The 21,490-nt window shown below is 24.6% G+C and overlaps 1 protein-coding gene across 11 annotated transcripts in view; it reads right to left on the minus strand.

Moving 5' to 3' along the window:
• Nucleotides 1–567: 567 nt before the first annotated feature.
• Nucleotides 568–21,490, minus strand: part of LOC119687015 (tubulin polyglutamylase TTLL4) — a 38,269-nt gene continuing 17,346 nt past the window's right edge. For 5 of the 11 annotated variants that reach the window (XM_038101159.1, XM_038101161.1, XM_038101157.1 and 2 more), the window contains 2 exons: nucleotides 19,166–19,444; nucleotides 568–860 (listed from right to left, as the gene is read on the minus strand). In XM_038101159.1, the coding sequence (XP_037957087.1) occupies nucleotides 744–860; nucleotides 19,166–19,444 (396 nt within the window). In that variant the 3' untranslated portion in view covers nucleotides 568–743. Of the gene's footprint in view, nucleotides 861–7,921; nucleotides 8,106–8,205; nucleotides 8,317–8,392; nucleotides 8,510–8,605; nucleotides 8,723–10,145; nucleotides 10,218–19,165; nucleotides 19,445–21,490 lie in introns of those variants that run through there. The other 6 variants (XR_005253073.1, XR_005253071.1, XR_005253072.1 and 3 more) reach the window with 6 other exon arrangements.

Consider the following 21,490-nt stretch of genomic DNA (forward strand, 5'->3'; position numbering starts at 1 on the left):
ATAATTTTATTAATAAATATTTTAAATTGATATTTTATTTTTTAGTTAATTTTGTATCAGGAAAACATAACGTCCAGAAATTAGACTATTCGGAACTAAAAAGTACCCAATAAAGGTGGTTCTAATTTATGAGCGTCTAATCTTATAAATTTTATAATAACTTTAATAATAAATATTTTAAATTGATATTTTATTTTTTAGTTAATTTTGCATTAGGAAAACATAACGTCCAGAAATTAGACTATTCGGAACTAAAAAGTACCCGATAATGGCGGTTCTAATTTATGAGCGTGTAATTTTATAAATCTTATAATAACTTTAATAATAAATATTTTAAATTGATATTTTATTTTTTAGTTAATTTTGCATCAGAAAAACATAACGTCCAGAAATTAGACTATTCGGAACTAAAAAGTACCCGATAAAGGTGGTTCTAATTTATGAGCGTCTAATTTTATAAATATTATAATAATTTTATTAATAAATTTTTTTTTTAAATTATATATATGTATATAAATATTTTATAAATATGATTTAATTACCTTTTAAACGAACCGTTTTTCTCTATTTTTTTTGTTTTGAATGCGCGCGCTACTAAACAAGCTCCTCCAAATGGTATACCAAGTAATGACGTTATTTTTTTTGAATTTGTAGGTAGATGTTATTATAATTGTGTTAATGTTGAAGTTGAAGAAATGGTTGAACTTGAAGAATAAACAATAAGTTTATATTTTCTTTTATTTTTAAATAGTTTTACGACGTAACGATACATGGCGTATTCTTTTGTCTCTTGGGTCCATCCTTCTGGAACTGCGCATCCAACTTTCTATTTTAGGAAATAGAGTTCTAACGTTCGAGTCCTATATTATTTTTGAATTAGTTAAGGAGAAGGCACAGTTAGTTAGGAAAATATTTTTAAGGATTATAAGGACAGTAAGCTTATAATTTTTTCTATATTAAATCAAGAAAGTTTCGATTACAGATTAAAAAACATATACTTTGTAATAGCAACTTTTAAAGAATAAAATATAATAGAAGAAACTATTTTCTATATGTATAAAAACTTTTTATTAAAAAAAAAATTTTTAAATTGTTAACTTACTAAAAATAAAATAATGTTTATTAAATTATAGTAATAGGCAGATATGTTGTTATATATAATTTAAGAAAAAAAAAATATAATTTTAACTACTATTAACATATAATAAACAAAATTCATATCTACATTAATTCAATTTGGAATATAAAAAATTCATAGAACTAAATTTAAAACTATATACTACTGACTACAAATATATATTTTTAAAATAAAATAATAAAACCAATATTAACTAAAATAAATACATAAACAAAAGTTGGGGATTTCTCAAAATAATTTCAATACTAAACAAATATAAATGTATATATAAATATATTTTCTATATAAAACATTACGAACTTACATTGATGATCTAGTAACTGTATTAGAAATGATTACAAACCGTTTCGAATTGTATGTATGCAAAAAGTGTATGCATGTATATATATATATTTGGTTCAATACTATAATTTTTTTAATTTATTTTAAATTTATTTTACTCGTTTTCATACATTTATTTCTAATTTAAACAAATTTTAATAAATAGTAATTTATATATATAAATAATATAGTATATATACATAAAATTATAACAATTATAACTATATGTATATACATGTATAGGTCTATATATATATATTATTGTGATAAATACACATTTGATTTACTTTTTTTAAAAATTCCTTTACTAAATGTACATAATGGCAAATACTTACAAGTAAAATCTAATTTACACAACAGTTTTTTTTTAATCGTATACATTTTGTTACATATGAATTTGTATATAATGCTAATTAAATTAAGTATAATTTAAATATAAAACGAAAGAAACTGCAAATCCTGTGTAAATCATCTTTACTTAGGAAGAATTATGTGATCAACCTAATTCAGACATACTGATTAACCTAGAGGCCTGTTGATTCTTTTTCGGTACTGAAAAAAAACTATCTAGAACTTCTAATAAAAGTCTTTTGTTGATGTCATTCAAGGAGACACAAAAGTATTGAATAAAAATATTTGATATTAAAATATCAAATATATATATAGCAATTATTAGTTTTAAAATACACACTTAAGTGTCGACTTAACAGTAAGGTAATATTTTTAAGTGAGTATCTACTGCCGAAAGCAAACATTTTACTTAACTTAAATATAAATTCTAAAACTGAACTTTAAGTACAATTTAATATCACTTCACTAAATCACTATTCTAAATAATTAAATTAAATTAATGTTAATTTTTTCTTGCCGAGAGTGACGTGTCTTTATGACGAAACTATTTAAAAGTTAGACGGATTCGGTTAGCAAACAAAGGTAAAAGATAAAAATTTATTTAATTTTTTGATATGTATGGTCAGCCAAATTTCAATAAATTAAATAAATTTTTGTTCTTGTACTTTCTTTGCTATTCAAATTCGTCTAAATTGAATTTTTTTCTAGAAAAAATTACTAAGAATAATCTTAACGGTTCACAAGCTGTAATCGTAAATACTTGTTAAAACAAGTTTTATGTTATGATATATACATATACATATTATTATATATATTTAAGTGTCTCTTAATTTTTTTTTTCTTTGCAACCATTCTCATGGGTTCATTTTTAAAACTTTAGAAGTGGAAATGCGGAAAAAACTTTGAAAAAAATTGTTTAAACTTTATTAAGATTAATTTTACATTTTTTTATTAGAGAGATTTCGAAAAGTAGTAAACTACAACAACAAAAATTCATTTTATATTATTTTAATTAATTGAATTTTTGGCTGACCATACAGCTGTTTCGAGTATTGTCAAATACAAGACATCAATGGTCTTGGAAATAATTCTTATATTTAATATAAGACATCTAATATTTATATTATTAATTTACTCGTAAATAGGTTTTTCAAACAGTAGTGAACTGCAACAACAAAAATTGTTATTTATATTATTTTAATTAATTGAATTTTAAGCTGACCATACAGTTATTTCGACTATTATTCATAAATAATTATTTGAAAATGCAAGTACCAAGGTTGAACTCGTACCCTGTCAAATTTGAAGCTCAGAGTCAGTGTTATTTAGTCATAAAATTTTTTTTTCATAAAAAATATTTTAACTAAGATGTTAAAGTTACTACATAAAGCTTTTAAATATATTACATATACAACATACAACATGAAATATTGTATATATATATATTTATTAATCACATTATATTAAATAATATAATATACATATGTTATTATGTAATATCATAAAAATTAATTTTATATTTTTATATATTGTATATATTATATTGTGTTTAATATATTATACATTACTAAAACTTTTTATAGGAACTTAAATTTTTTAATAAATATTTTTAATATATAAACAAACATTTTATAGCAAAATAACGATAATTTTAAAGTGAAAAATTACATTTTTTTTTTTTTTAAATTTTTTAACAGTTGCTTTCGTTTTATATAAACTACATGCTATTTTTAATGTATTTTATTGTTTAAACTAAATACAATAATTAATTAATAAATACTAATAAAAAAATTATATAAACAAACTATATTTACGTACGTCACGTAACGCAACGACGGAGAGAGCACCACAAAAGTTTTCAATACGTCATATAAATTATACGCCAATTTTTACAACGATTTACTTATTGTAAATAATTTTATATATTTATATAAATTTTTTTTTTTTGTGTATTTTTGATTACTTCAGAATAAAAAATTATCACAGCAAATATTAATACGATTAATTACGTGTAAAACGTTTAACAATGTTACGATTAATAGGGAACTTGTTCTAAAACTATATAAATTTATTATAGTAAAAATGAAAAAATAAACTTCTTATATAGTAAGTAGTAACGATTGTAAATGGTTTTGGTTTAGATCTAAATTACTTTTACATGGTTAAAGTTTTATTAACGATTATTAAAAGAACATTACGAATAACTACACATTAATCATTTATTGTTTTATATGAATTTACTCAGTCAGTAGATAATAAAAACAAAAATAATAATATTATAATACTAATATATACCATATAAAAGCTACTTAATAATTTCACTGAAATTGAATTAAACTCTTTTAATAAAAATAAGTTATAAACACCATCATCAGTATTACAATATTACTAGGAAATTAGTTCTAAAAATAAGTCTAGTTCAAGTGTTTGACCGAGAAATAGTCTTTTTTAATAATTACTACCTTATAATAATATGGCGAAAAGAACACCCAACATAAATACCCATATATGGTATACTATATACAGTCAAACTTCCATAACTCGAACTTCTATAATTCGAATTTTCTATAACTCGAACCAAAAACAGTGCATCAAGGTTTTAGAGAGCAAACTTAACATTCTGTTTCCATAACTCGAACTTCTATAACTCGAATTTCTCTATATCTCGAACAAAAATTTTGTTCCCTGCCGATAGAAATATGGGAAAGTGCATTCTAGAAGTCGAATTTTTATTTTAAGAATGAATCTATTTTAGTGTTAGGGGAAGTCCCTTTTTCCAAATCGAATATTTAATTTTTTCTCTCTTATGTTGTTTGTTTGTGCAAATGTCAGTCTCTGGCAGCGTGGTTTAAAGTAAATAAAATAACTTCCAATGCTACACTTAACGATTATATTGAGCTTGACAATGAAATTTGTACATCAAGCTTTCCTACAGATGACGATATTATTGAGCACTATAGCTCTAAATAACTGAATCCTAAACTGAATTCTAAGCGCAACGGAAAGTGATAATGAGGGTTCGGTGGATGTCATTATTTATCAGCCTTCCAAGAATGAAGTAGAAGACTCATTCAAAATTCTGAATTTATATTTGCAAACGCATGATACTACAACTGATGATCACTATAACAGTTTGAATACAGTGGAATCTCTTTTTACTGAAAATAAGAAAAATTAAAGTCCCAAACCTTAATTTCTGAATATTTTACTTCACTATAACTTCTATGCTTTATTTGATTGCAAATAAAAAAATATTTTAAAATGTATTAAAAAAAAACAATTAAAAGATTCTCTAACTCGAAATCTCCATAAAATTGCGACTTCGAGTTATGGAAGTTTGACTGTATATATACCTCTATATATATATATGTTGCAATAATAAATTCATGAAAAATGTTTATACGAATACGTTTCTATAAGAATATCGTTGTTAATTTAAAGCTTCTGTGTGGCATATTTTAATTATTATTTAATAACGAATTTAATTTAAATATCCTAAAAACTTTTATCGATTAATAATTGAAAATTCTTATCTATAATAGTCGACCAATATCGAATGTACAATTAAACCAACGATAAACATCTGTCACAGACTATTCTATATAATGAGTGCAAAATCCGTTTTATAGAATTATATGATATCGAAATTGTATTCAATAAAAAAATTATTGAATATAATTAATATATAAATTAATGACACCAACGTCTAAAAATTTCTATATGAGTTTAATTAGAGTTAAACATGAGAAAGAACTTTTCTATTAAATAGAAATTTTATTATATTAATTAATTATGTTAATTTAATTTAGAGTGATATCAAAAGCCACAGAAGTACAATTATGATAGTTAATTGTATTTGTACAGCTGTGATTTATGTGTTCGTGCAATATTTGAAATTTGAACAATGCATACTATATGCGACGTTGGTCAAATGTGTTGGAAGGTTTGGTATGGCCCAACGATTATAAACCCCATAGTCGTGTATTTAGGTGAGAAATTTCATATAGCAAAAAAAAAAACTTTCAAAAATTTTAAGTAACATGAATGTAAGTACATAAGTACATAAACGAAAAAACTAAATTAACTAATATTTTTTTTTGTATATTGCAAAGATCGTTAATACGTAGCTTATCCAATTGATTTCATTAAAAAAAAATAATAATAATAAAAATTGGTCTTAAGAATATCTTATGACTTTTCGTATTTCGTGAAGGACAAAAAATTTTTGATTTTTGAGAAATTTGAGATTGAGAAATTTCACCTCGTGAACAAAATGTTCACTTGTTAAATAGTATTGTGTTAAAAAAAATATACAATTTTTTTATATTTTTTGTTAAAAATAATATTTCTTTAAGTTACTTCGCGATTAAATGATATTCATTATATTTTAGAATAAACAATACTATTCAATTAAATTCAGCAGCGAAATATTTTCTTCTGACCAAAACAATATTTCGTTAAAGGACTCCTTAACAACATTGTGGGGGTTTATATATATGTACTAAGAAAAAATTAATTAAAAAAATATATACTACAAATTCCTACAACTTTAGCTTCTAAAAATTTTACATTCTAATTCCAATTCATTAGAACCAGCAGATCGGAAACATTTAAAAATGGATAGCGCGTTATCATCATATTTATCGGTATTATCACGATTTCAAGCGAATTATCAATTTCGCTTTAAATATCAATTCTCTAAAAAAGCAGAGATTAAATATAAGTATGTCTTTATATTTACATATAAAGTAAATATTAAGTATTTACTTATTAAAAGTAAATTAAAAATTTATTGCAAAAAAGAACAAGACAAGAATTGTGTGTAGCTTTATTTTTTCAAATAAAAAAAAAAGTGATCATTGATAGCATTAGTAATAAATATGTATAATTAATTAATAAATCACAGTCGTAACTTAAGCCAGACTTAAGATAAGTAAAGAATGGTGTTAACTAATATCACATAACTTATTTGATGAAGAAGGAAGATTGTTTGGAGTCACTTTGAGTAGTTAAACATATTTTTATTAAAAATAAAAAGAAATACCAAGATTATGAATGTCCTACTAAACAAATGACAGAATGCTGTCATTGTCAAAAGAAGGTTAAAACCAACGTAATCACTCAGTGTCTTATTGTGACTAAACTAAAAAGAACAATTAAGTACCTCAAGAAGATAAAGTTACTCGAATTTTTTAGTTTATTTAATAAACCTAAAAGGATCGAGAAGAAAGAGAGAGAGATAGAAAGAGAGGGCGAGAGAAAAAGAGAAGAAGAGAGAAAGAGAGAGACAGATAGAAAAGAGAAGGAGAGAGACAGATAGAAAAGAGAAAGAGAGGAAGAAAAAATAATAAGATGAAAGGAAAGAGAGAATAAGATAAAGATAGAGAGAAAAAGAGAGGGAGAGAGAAAAATAAAGGGAGAGAAAAAAATAAAGGGAGGGAGAAAAGGAGAGGAAATAAGGAGAAAAAGAGAGGGAGAAAGAGAAAAAGAAGGAGAGAGAGAAAGAGAAAGAGAGGGAGAAAAAGAGAATAAGATGAAAGGAGAGAGAGAATAGAAGAGGTAGAGAAGAGATAGAGAAAAAGAGTGAGGAATAGAGGGATAAAAAGAAAGAGGGTGAGAAAGAGAAAATAAGAGAGGGGGAAGAGGAGAGAGAGCGACAAAGAGAGAAAGAGAGAGCATGAACATTACGCATATTCAAAATATGATGATTTTTTGTGAAAAGAAGTGCGAATAGACTGTTTACTGTTTGTACTATAAACATTACACTATATAAAAATATGAGAGAATTTCTCATTGCCATAATACCTTAATATTATGAAACGCTTAAGGTTTCTATAGAATGTATTATATCAAAATCATGATTTTAAAACAAGTATTAATAGGATTATAAAAAATTAATAAAAAAAAACATTAGGAAACAAACAAATTTGATATTTGTAAATAAAATAACTATCAGAAAGTAATAACTGAGCCATCGAAAGCTATATATTTCTAAACTCAATATATTCAAACCAATTAACGAAAAGATTAAATGTGCGTGTAATTTAATAAGAAAAATACAATTTCAAATTTTATTTGGGATATATAACAAATTTAACTGTGTAATTATTTTTTTATACATAATTATTATATATTCGGCAGTGAACATCACTGGGCTACTGTCGTTCATTTTGCAACAGGAATGGAATAACATAAGTTAGAATTGAGACTTAAGTTAATACTCTGCAATTTGATTTCAATTTATAAGTTTGTGAAATTTTGTTTGGTCTGGATTGGAAATAGCCGGTGTTTCAATCTAAAACACATTCATGAGAAACACAATTAAAAAAATTCTTATATATGTATATATATATATAGAAGACTAAAGAATGACTTAAGTTAACTTATTGACTTACGTTATTTAAGTGAGGAGATTGAGACTTAAGTTACTACTCTGCAATTTGTTCTTAATTTTAAAATTTGTGAAATTTTTTTGGTTCTGGATTGGAAATAGCCGGTGTTTCAATCTAAAACACATTCATGAGAAATACAATTAAAAAAATTCTTATATAGAAGACTAAAGATTGACTTAAGTTGACTTACTGACTTACGTTATTTAAGTGAAGCTTAAGACAAAAGTTACTACTCTGCAATTTGATCTCAATTTATAAATTTGTGAAATTTTGTTTGGTCTGGATTGGAAATAGCCGGTGTTTCAATCTAAAACACATTCATGAGAAATACAATTAAAAAAATTCTTATATATGTATATATATAGAAGACTAAAGAATGACTTAAGTTGACTTACTGACTTACTGACTTACGTTAATTAAGTGAGGATTGAGACTTAAGTTACTACTCTGAAATTCGATCGCAATGTTAAAATATAAAAAATTTTTTTTGGTCCAAATTGGAAATAGCCGGTATTTCAATCTAAAACACACGTTTATGAGAAATATAATTAAAAAAATTATTATATATACAGAAGACTGAAAAATGTGGAAATTGTTTTCAATTTATAATTTATGATAAATTATGACAAATAGTAATCATTTGTTTATTGTAAGGCTGGCTTACGATCTTAAAAAGAAAACATTTTTATAAGTAATCAGTTCAAACCCCCTGTGTGGTCCCTTAACTTGAATTTGATATTATGATTATAATTAAGTATTTTCAAATTATACACAATTATGAATTGAAATAATGCCTGTTTTATGTTTTATGTATTATGTCAGTTCTGTCCAAAGCCCGGCAAGCGGCTAATATTTGTGCGGCCCACGACATGGGTTTGCGACCCATTAAGCAAATTTTTTTTTGGTGTACTGGTAAAACTACATTATTTTATTTTTATCGTATATCAAATAAATTAATTTAGATTGATACATTTTTTTTTTGATTTGTAGAAAACAACTATAAACGTATGTCTGTTTCTGCGGCTCTCCAATCTGTACATTGATTGGTATTGGCTCGTGATTGCATCTAGTATGGACAGCCCTGTATTATGTGGTATGTTATTAATCATCATGCGTTTTAATTAACTTATAACTTTAATTCAGTCTGAGAAAAAATACTAGTGAGTAACGTTAGCAGGCTAAGTTATAATTATGTATATTAAATGTATTAAAGCAAAAAATATATCAGTAACATTTCAAAGGGTAACATATTAATTAAAAACTATCTTCTGGGCAAGAAGTTAGTTTTGGCTAATATTAGAGCTGAGGAAAACGAAATTGCACTCGCATTAATATATTAATATATATGTAAATAATAAAAAAAATGCGCTCATATCGTTTTGAGTAAAAAAAATATATGACCCCGATATATACATATATAATAGACTATATCTAATATTTACGTATGTTCAAGAAATATGTGTATTTATGAGAATATAATATATAATTTATATTCTTACATTGAATAATAATCCTATACATATAATGGCAGACTGCATCTAAATAAATTCGATCGCAATAACTTATCCGTGCTTATGTTTATAATTACAATTAATCGAATTGAATTAAAATTTTTATTATATTCTTCAACTATTATAACTATTATACTTAAAATTTATTTTATTGTTATTCTGAATATTACTTAATTTGTTTTTGTTTTAATTTTTATTTCTATTTGGAAAAATACAAACTGAGCTTTAATACTAATTACGCTATATTTTATATGCACTTAATCAGCATTTCACTTATTAATTAAAACGTTTTTATGTACGTTATATACGTGTTTTTAAAATTATGCTCAACTTTTTTGTAATTATGTTAAATCAGTCTAAGATAAATGTATCTTATAAATTACGTATTTAAAACTTTAACAAGCATTAAACTAATTGCACACAGAGTTAAAGATGCAAAAATTACGAATACGATGGCAGCAGTTATGATTTTAAAATCCATCTCAGAAATTTGATGATAAAGTCCTGCAAAAGTTATATTTATATAAATATATATAATATAATAATATAATTAATTTACTTTTAATTTACTTTTATAAAAACAAAACAAAAATTTCATTTAAATTATATACTAAACATGATCAAAATCAAAATCAAAATCGAAATCATAACAATGAATAGTTCACAATACATATTCGACATATTCGTTTAATGACTTTTTTAATTAAATAAATTATCTGACAGCATATAAAATTATATGTACAAAAATTTAAAAACAAATATAAATTTATAAACTAAAACAAAAAAAAAAAAATAGTTTTGCGTGCCATATTTTCTGTATGTATGCATCTAAATGGTTTCAAATATCGTATATTTAGTACATGTGTATAGCTACAATTTTATGGAATAATAGCAACTATTTTGTAAGCTCTTCAATATACAAAGGTGAAATGTTCTAAAGAATAAGCACAATAAATCAAAATTATTGACACGTAACACATATATAAAAACTAAATCACAATGTTATCTGACACTACATTAAAGTACAGAATGTATGGTATATAGTGTGACTTAAAAGCACTAAATATTATTTCTAATACATATGACTATATTGAGTTCTGGTGAATAATCTATTCAGTATTCAGTATTAAATTCACTTTTTAGATATTAGTATCCCACCACTCGCACCGCTAACAAATCTAAATAGATAGACACTGCATATGGTATATAGTGTGACTTAAAAGCACTAAATATTATTTCTAATACACATAACTACATTGAGTTCTGGTGAATAATCTGTTCAGTATTCAGTATTAAATTCACTTTTTAGATATTAATATCCCACCACTCGCACTGCTAACAAATCTAAATAGATAGACACTGCATATGATATATAGTGTGACTTAAAAGCACTAAATATTATTTCTAATACACATAACTACATTGAGTTCTGGTGAATAATCTGTTCAGTATTGAGTATTAAATTCACTTTTTATATATTAATATCCCACCACTCGCAATGCTAACAAATCTAAATAGATAAATAGAATAGATAGCTAAAAGAAACGTAGATAGATGATGAATACACTTGTCAGACCTTAAGACAAGTCTTGTTCCAAAGACATTAGTCAAATAAAGCGAAACTCAGTATTATTACAATATTGTTACTGACACTGTACTGTTACTGTGTGTTAGAAAGACATACAAAACTTGACCTAAGCCATCGTAACTAGTAGAAGATTAAAAATTGTTGAGGCTCTTCCCTTACCTTATACGGCGTTTATATTGTGTGATTAGATTAAAAACAAAAAACGAGATTAAATGCTTTATTTACAGAAATTTATCAAACACACCAGACAAAATGTATAATGTAAATGTAACTAATATATACTCATATATATATATATATATATATTTATATATATCACAATGAGCCATTATTCTTGTTTAAATTGAGGTTTTGGTGTGGAAAGTTTCTCTTTTCCAACTATACAATAACTACACTCTTACTTTTAATTATTAAGTCGTGCAGCTAAATGGGTACGAGTTGGTTAGCGAGAGTGGAACAATATGATCTATCATTACCTAAACGCCACTCACAGAAAGGTACCACGCTGCACCTACAACGAGTATATTTTACAAAGTCTATGTATAAAATATACTCGTTCCTATACAATTGAGAGACAAATTCTTCTTAATTAGCTAAGAAAGTAGTTTTGATTTCACATTCCTCGTAACAGTGGTTAGAAGAATGGTTATGTTAGGACCAGCCGAAAGCAGTATCTGGTTAATTCTTATAATGAAAATATTGCTGAGTGTGTTGAAAAATAGGATATGGGGCACTTAACAGCTAAAGCCTGAATATAGACACAACAGATGTTATGGTGTCTTTTCTTCGACCGTGACATGTATAGACATATACTGTGGGAGGTAATACAGGGCAAGCCGAGCTTGGCTTTATGCCGTCATATATTCCAGTGCCCCGTTAGAATATATATTTTTCTATATACTTCTTAATCGCATCTGTATACCAAATTGGAGGTTCTAGTATTTTTAGAAACAAGTATTATAGTTATAAAAATGCAGCGCAACCAAACTATATCTATATCTATCTATATCTAATCTAGTTTTATAAGGTACTAGACCTAACTAATATAATTCTTCTATTTTTATATTTTTGATCAATTTTAACACACCTGGAGACTTGTTGTTCCAAAATTTATATAGAAGCATAACTATACCATCTAAATAGTGTGGTATTTGTTTATATTAGGAAAAAAAATTTTTAACCAAAAAAATGGGTATCAAATCTTCTTTTAGATAGCACACATATATGCATATTTCAACTAATATTCATTAATTTTTAGATTTTATTTATTTATTTTAAGTTCTTTTCTTACTAAACACCAAACCGTTTATTAAAATTAATATTTTAATTTTTAATTACATTAATCTTAGTTTTGTGTCCAGATCTCCAGTCACTTATTTAACCCAACAAACTCAACGATCTAGTGCTCCGAGACTGGAGTTCTATTACCATCATATGCCCATGATGTAACCAATCATTTCTGTGGCTACAGGCCTATGCCCTCATTAATATACATATATATATAACAGAATGTAGCCGCAGATCGTAATGATCAGTCATAAAGAAGGAATATCTGAAAGCAGCGTGAATTCAGTAAACCAAGGAAGAAATATATCGATTTCAAACAGCGTTTAATGCGTATAGCGAAGAGTGACGACGTGCGAATCGACCCCTTCCCGAAAAGAAAGGGAGGAGTGAATCGACTTCATTTGTTGCATGTTAAATAAAATATATCGCTACTAAAGGTAATTCAGGTTTTGGGGTTTGTGGCGTTATACGATTAATAAATCACATATGAAGCTTAAGCGTTCGTATAAAAAAAATATTAGGGTAACCTAACTTAACTCTAAGACATAGTTTTACAATATTTATATGTACTACAAAAATATGAAATAATATATTTTTTAAAAAAACAAAGATAAAGCCATTGACTAATTTCTAACTCAAGAACCTTTGCTATGTTAGTGAAAACTAAGCGCAATTTAAGCTATTATTTCTAATTTCGTTAATATGATCATGCTGCATTAAAGTTGGGACCGCATATTTGGAAAAGTACAACATATTAATTAGCGCTTCGAGCTTAGCTAAAAGCCAGACTGAAAACGATAAATTAGTTTAAGCAAAATTTCTTGACGTCAAAGCGAAAAGCTAACATATATTTTACATTAACATATGATTTCTGTATAGCACTACTTGATGATCTTTAAGCTAAATATCGGAAACCGTGGATTTAATATGACTGTGTTTTTTCTTCAGTAATAAATACCACCCACCTGGTGTTGACGTGTTTTCTTGTTCTGGTGGCAAATAATATGTTGTGTCATCATCTTCAAAATACTACACAAATAATATTAAAAAATTTAACCTATATAATTTAAATAATTCACAAAAAAAAAATGTTCAAATAACTTAAAACAAATAAACAAAAAATTATTTGGTATATATAATATATTTTAAAATCCAATAAACCAATTAAAGTCTGCATTTCTTATAATTAAATTTTATTTACCGAATACTCGTAAAGATGAATGAATAAGGATGTGAGAATATAATAAATTTTATTATATTTTATAAGTCAAAATCATATACAAACAAACATAAACATATCAAGGACCGTCTGAATAAAGATATGAGAGGCTTAAGGGTTTTTGAATATATTCATATATCTTAAAATTAATTATCCATCAACTATATATGGGTTTATATCAGACAGAAATGGTTGGTAACGGAACCCACCTCCATTCACTAAACACTACCATCTGTGGCTACAAAACGATGAAAGGAGTTGGGACGGGAGTATATGGAAGGAATCTCAGTTTTTCAGGCCGAAGTACACGTAATTGAACTATGTCTAAGGGAATATAAAGAGAAACCCATCACGGGGAAAAACATATATATCTTTTCTGACAGTAAATCAGCGCTCCTAGCACTACACTCACCCCGAGGAACCTCAAAACTAGTGTGGGAATGCCTTAAATTCTCAAAAACCTTGCTGTAAGGAACAGGGTTCATTTAATATGGATCCCAATCCTTTTATAAACTAATCTAATATATGGGTTATGTAGAAGAACGGTAACGGTAAAAGATACCGCCACGAAAGTAGAAGATAAACTAAATCGTATAACTAAATCGTTATTAGTTAATATAACTATCGTTAAATGTTAATCAATATAGTTATAACTAAACTAAATAGCTCGCACTCATCAAAGTTCAAACTAGAAATCTCAAACATGAAAAATATCTCTAATTTATATAGAGATATGGATGTAGAGTAATTATCTAACATTTTTACAGTTGTGTTAGTAGGCACTTCATCTCCACAAGTCATACAAACAGCTGTTAATTTCAGAGTAATCTTGCCACTCTGGCAAAATAACTAGAGTGTTATAAATTAATCCCGAGCGTTATACATTTCGCTCAAGATTTATTAATCAAAAATGAAAATTGCACTAAAAGTGAATCTTGATTGAAAAAGTAATCCTTAATTTACCAATCGTAAATGGCATAAGCAAATATTTGATATTCAGAACAAAATCTGGAGAACTCCGAAAATTACTCTTTGCTTAAAAATTACTTTGTTTAACACCGATGTTAAAGTTGCACTTTTATATTATATATACGCTTATAGCGATTTGTTAATCGAAGTCTTCGTTACGTTTTTGAAATATTTTAATACTATACCAAACACAAAATTAAAATTTAGACGTAGGCAGCCATTATTTATCAAAGAAATAATGATTCAAAAATTTAAATTGTTTAGTTACTTGCTACGCAGTTCTACTAAAGATGTTAATAACAATTCTCCAGAGAGCAAAAAACTCAAAACCCGAGCATACATTCATCAAATTAAAGAGACAAATTGAAACAGAGCTACGATTTCATGAAAAAACTGGAATGAAGTTAAGCGATTGGTTTCTGATAGAATTTAGTAGATATTATTTATTACGGTTTCATGTTCCTAAAACCTGTTCTTGTTCAATATATTATATATTACAGTTTCATTATCCTTAAATCTATTCTTGTTCAATATATTATATATTACGGTTTCATGTTCCTAAAACCTATTCTTGTTCAATATATTATATATCACGGTTTCATGTTCCTAAAACCTATTCTTGTTCAATATATTATATATTACGGTTTCATGTTTCTAAAACCTATTCTTGTTCAATATATTATATATCACGGTTTCATGTTCCTAAAACCTATTCTTGTTCAATATATTATATATTACGGTTTCATGTTTCTAAAACCTATTCTTGTTCAATATATTATATATCACGGTTTCATGTTCCTAAAACCTGTTCTTATTCAATATAATCAATATTATATATTGCAAATTAAGTTTATATGTGATTAGAAAACAAGGAGACAAATAAAAATCATAATATATATGTTATTTACTTTCATATTATCCTTGATATGTTTATGTTTTTTGATAAATAAAATAATTTTTTATAATTATGAGTTTTTAATTTTTTAAAGACATACATGTGAATTATGATATTATATCTTTTTAAAACGTTATTTTCTTGTATGCATGCCATTTTAAAATAAAATACATTTTTATATATGTTCTTTTTATATATATATGTAACGATTAATTTTACCAAATACGTCTATAAAATAATTACTATAGTTTAAATCACTTTTAAAATAAATTTACCGACTTTTTTGTGTTTATTTAACTAAATTAATTCTTTCTAAATATATAGAGTAACTGTAATTGACGCCTATATTTGAGAAACAATACAACAACATTATGAAACAAACCCCAACTTTTTTTAAATAACTAAATTTAAATATTCTTCAGCTTTAACGCATTACATACAATTTTTACTTTAAGCTAACATATATTTTAATATTAACCTAACCAAAAACATACTCAAAATAATATATATATATATATATATATATATATATATAAATTAAAGATTTCCACTATATATTTAATATGTAGTTTAGTACAATTGCTGCAAAAATTACGTTAAATTCCAAATTATGTGATTATTTAGATTAATATAAATTTAGTATATAATTTTAATTTATTACCTAATTTTTTTGTTTTTATATTATTATTATCATATTAACTATTTTATATATAATCATACTTATTTATATTAAGTACTTCTAATAAACAAGCAAATCTCTGAGTACGACTTTTACGATCATTTACAACAAAAAAAAAATCAATTTCCAATTAAGTATTTTTTTATATAAATAAAAACTATATAAAAAAATTCATATAACAACTTTAAAATTTAGCACCCATACCCTACTACTTAATTTATATTTAATATAATATAATGTTTAGCATACTTATATACACTGTTATACATAATGTAATAACAGTATATGTAGGTACAGAGACAACGATATTGTGATAAGTTATTAAATTATTTATATTTTTAAGATTAACCTATTTTCTTTCTTAACAATTAAAAATATATAAAATTAAAAATTTTAATAAAAATATATAAAAAATATATTAATATCTTATTAGGTTTATTTATTAGACCTAAATAGCCAAGGGAGGGATCAAACACCTCACGAAATGAAACAAAAGACTATATTTATAAAGTAGTTCAAAAGCCCCTCTAGAAGTACATATCTGGCTGCGGGCACTTGTTTATATCTGAGCATAAACACGACATACGCGGGATTCCACGTAGATCGCGCACATAGGTCCGTTGCGTAGATATATTATATTAATAAAAAAGTGCAATATAGACGATAAAATAAAGAGGATAACGTAGATATAGTTTTAGTAACATTAATTTATGTTAGATCGTGCACCTGATGATGACTCTCAAGGAGAGTCGAAATATAGAATATAATGAAAAATATATAACAACCATAAATCGATATGATAAATAAATTCAAAAAATGTTATAATTAATAATATAATTGTATATAACATAATTTGAAAATATGCAGTATAGTCATGGACTTTTCACACTACGAATTTTGTGGTCTGAAACTAGTGTAGACCATTAAAACTATTGTATGGAACTAGGAGGAGTTACCTTTTTTGTACCATAGGTTGATGGTGACATACATTGGTGTTTACACCATTATTGTGTATAAAAAATGTTTCTTAAAATAGATGCATATGTTTCTTATTTAGGGTTTTTACCTATACCTAAATATATAATGCTTAATTAGTACAAATAGTATAAACTTTTAATTGAGATACATTCAGTAAAAAACAATCTAGTACATTGATGATAAGGTAATCCATGATAAGGTAAGCTTAAGGTAACCATATCGAAAACTCGGTATATATTAAAAAAAATTTGAAATATTTTCAAACACTTTTCTCTATTGGTTCGATAAAATTGAATCTTAAATAAAAAAACTACAGTGTCCTACAAAATTGCAGATTAATTTGGTCACCCTGTATCATAATGTTACTATATTATCATACATATTCGTGATACTTATAATGTTAATAATTATAATTATAATTATTTGAAGTTATCAAACATATATGTATACTACTAAATAAACATACTATATACATAAATAACATTGTTAGTGCATTTATTCAAATAAAAAAAAAATTATTTTACAAAATTAAATAAATAAATACCAATAAACGATTATAAGCGAATTATTGAAAATATAGAAAAAGAAAATAAAATTAAAAGAAAAAAAATATAAATATAAATATAAAAGGATTAAAGATAAGTTAAAATCGATAGAAATAATATATGAGGAGGGGAATAGGGAAGTTCACACAACACAAAAAAAAAAAGAAATTACAAAAAAAATTAATTAATTTTTTAAAATTAAAAATTGTTATAAAAATGAAATAAAATTATAAATTGTTTCTTTTCAAAGAAGCGCCATCATCAACAATAAATTTAAAATTAATATAAAAATAAAAAAAAGATAAAATTGTAAATAGTGTAATATTTAAAAATTAGTGACTTATAATTAGTGAATTATAATTATTTTAATATAAGTAATTAATTAAAAAAAAATTTTTTTTTTGTAATACCCAAAAAAAAGTTTATTTTAATATTCTAAATTGGCAAATCCCTTAAGTGTCAATTTATAAATTATATTTATTAAATTTATAATTTATTATTATTAAATTTATTTTTTTTAATACCTCAATTTCAAAATTTAATTTTTAATTTAATTGATTTAATAATTAATTGTTGTCTAATTTAACTGTTAGACACTACAGTTAGATTATTAGCTAATTTCAGCTTATTTAATTTATAACAAATAAAAACAAACATATGTTTTAATTTGTTATAAATATTTTATTAAATTAATTAATTATTTAATTTATATCAAATAAAAACAAACATATATTTTAATTTATTATAAATTAAATAAGACCACATTAGCCAATAGAAAAACTTATTTCAATTTCTATAATTAAAATTTATTTGCTTTAATAACTGCAATAATTTAAGGATTAAAATCCATATTATTTACAATATAAGTTCTTTCTCTTTTCCTCTCTTTACTGTTCCACTTTTGTTCTAATTACAAGATATAGTTGTTATATGAAATTTTCTTTATCAAAGCAAATCATAAATTTTTTTGGATGAATATAAATTTACGTTGGAACAATATTTATCTAGGACAATACCGACTTACGATAGTGTAACGAACGACAGCGCCAATATAAAGACTGTATAGCACTCCAACATCCCTCCAAGAAAATAACGAAATTTATATATTAATTAAATTTTTTTTAACTAACTACTTCTTATAACTGCTTAAAAATTGTATTTTTCACGTATTGCCTAAATTCACTTGTATTAAATGTACTTAAATTTATGATGTGGCCATGAATGTAATTAGTTTTTAAAACTATTTTTTTTTTAAATATATAATACACTTTAGTTTGTAAATTTAAAAATACCTTTTTAGCTGGCAATGGCGGTACTTCAAGATGATAATTGTCCATACAAAAATCACGCAATAATGCAATACCTTCTGCACGATTTTTTCCATAGCGATTTTCCCAGGCATCAAGCAAACGATTATAATATCGTGCACCTTCGGTATACTTGAGATATTTATAGGTGTCACAAGTAGGAAATATACGCTCCAGTGGGGAACAACGTGCGAACTCATCTTCTGCAACAATTAAACAGCGTACATCATCTGGCGTAAGATTATCAAGTATTGCATCAATGTACTATGGAATTAAAAAATTAAAAAAGTTTAAAAAATTTCATATAAAAAAAAATTTATTTCAAATAATAATAGCTCTATAAATAAAATATAATTTAAGATAATAAATTATAATATATAATTATAATAATAATAAATATAAAAACAGGGCAATTCTGGCAACGAACTTTCAGCTCACCGTAGTCAAAAAGAACGATAGAAAGATCGTTTAAAAGATCTTTCGTATTCTGGCAGCAGTCTTTTGCCAAGATGAAAGCTCTTTTCGATCTTTTAAAAGACTAAATAAAAGAACTGCTATTGATTAGATTTCTCGATTGTTATCTAAGATTTTGTTTGTGTTTTTTTGTGTATAAACTTTTGTTTATGTAAAATAAAATAAGTAAAAATTATAATAAAAATTAAAAATAAATCAAAATTTGTAAAAGTATAACAATTATTTCTAACTGTATTGATATACTTTATACTGTTTTTATAAAAAATTTTAAATTTTATATTTTATTATATTTAATATTATATTTATTAATATTATATTTAATAGAAAATAATATATCTCGTAAAAAGGTTTTTGAAAAGTAGTACTACAACAACAAAAATTATTTTTTTTTATTATATTAATTAATTGAATTTTTGGGTGACCATACACCTATTTCGAGTATTGCCAATTACCCATCATCAAGGTCTTGAAATTATTTCTAATATATAATTATTCGTAAATAATTTTATTTATTTTTTTTCGAGACTGCAAGTACCAAAGGTCCTAGATTAGATTCTATACATAAAAAAGAATATATGAATCAGTTGGCTATGTCAGCGTTCGACTCTGAGCTTCAAATTTGGCAGGGCAAGAGTTCGATCCTTGGTATTTGCAGTCTCAAAAAATTATTTACGATTAAATAAATACAACGAATCATTAATATATAATATATATATATTATTTATATATTTAAAATTTAATAATTAATTTATTCATTTCGTTATTTATTTATTATATATTATTATGCATATTATTTATTATGTATTATATAATATATATAATAATATATAAAAAATAAATAAATTTATTATATATTATTATATATATTATATATTATGTATTATATAATATATATATTATATATAACAATATATAATAAATAAATAAATTAATGTAATATATATATATATATCTATATATATATATATATATCATATATATCATAAATTTAATAATTAAAATAAACATAAGTTTAGGCATAATCTAATTACAAATAAAATTATATTAATTGCATACAAATTGTACGCACACATCATAATTGACAAAGAAATAATGCGTACACATTCCCTTAAAACAAAAACAAAAAAAGAAATCCATACACATTAGAGTACTGCACGCGCGCATTTGATTTCAGTTTCAAAGCATTCTATTGTGTTTAGAATGGTAGCATACTCTCACTCTCAACGAACAAATACGAATGTATAGGCATAAAAACAAAATGGAATAGAATAAATATTTGTTTCGTTTGTTTAGAGTACTCTAACTCTAAACATTCTAAAAGTAGTTGAAGTAGTTGGGAGTACTCTAAGCATTTGATTTTCAGTTCATACAAAAATTATGTGTTTTTAAATAGTAAGACCCAAATTTATTTATTTAAGTTTTTTTATTAATTAAATATTATTTAAAATGTTGATTGATAATAGTAATTTGTTGATTACATATATAATATGACTTAATATATTAATTAAATATAAAAAAAATTTTGAACAAAAATTTATTTAAAAAAATTATAATAAGTTTTTTTACAGTTTTTACAGTTCACAAATTTAATTTAATATGCAAATTAAATGTTGAGCATCGTCTGACTTAATTCCTCTTTTTCAAGATTGTTGTGTAAAACATGATTTGATTGATAGATCTTTGATTAGATGAAATCAATGTTCTTTTTTCTGATATTAAGTTCCGAGCAACTGAAAAAACCCTTTCCGAAGATGCACTACTTGCTGGTGTTGCAAATAATTTACAAGAAACTTTGTAAAGTAGGAATTCTGAAGGAATTCTTAAGAAATTTCTAAA

The sequence above is a fragment of the Teleopsis dalmanni genome, chromosome X (assembly GCF_002237135.1).
Source record: "Teleopsis dalmanni isolate 2A chromosome X, ASM223713v2, whole genome shotgun sequence".
Taxonomy (NCBI): domain Eukaryota; kingdom Metazoa; phylum Arthropoda; class Insecta; order Diptera; family Diopsidae; genus Teleopsis; species Teleopsis dalmanni.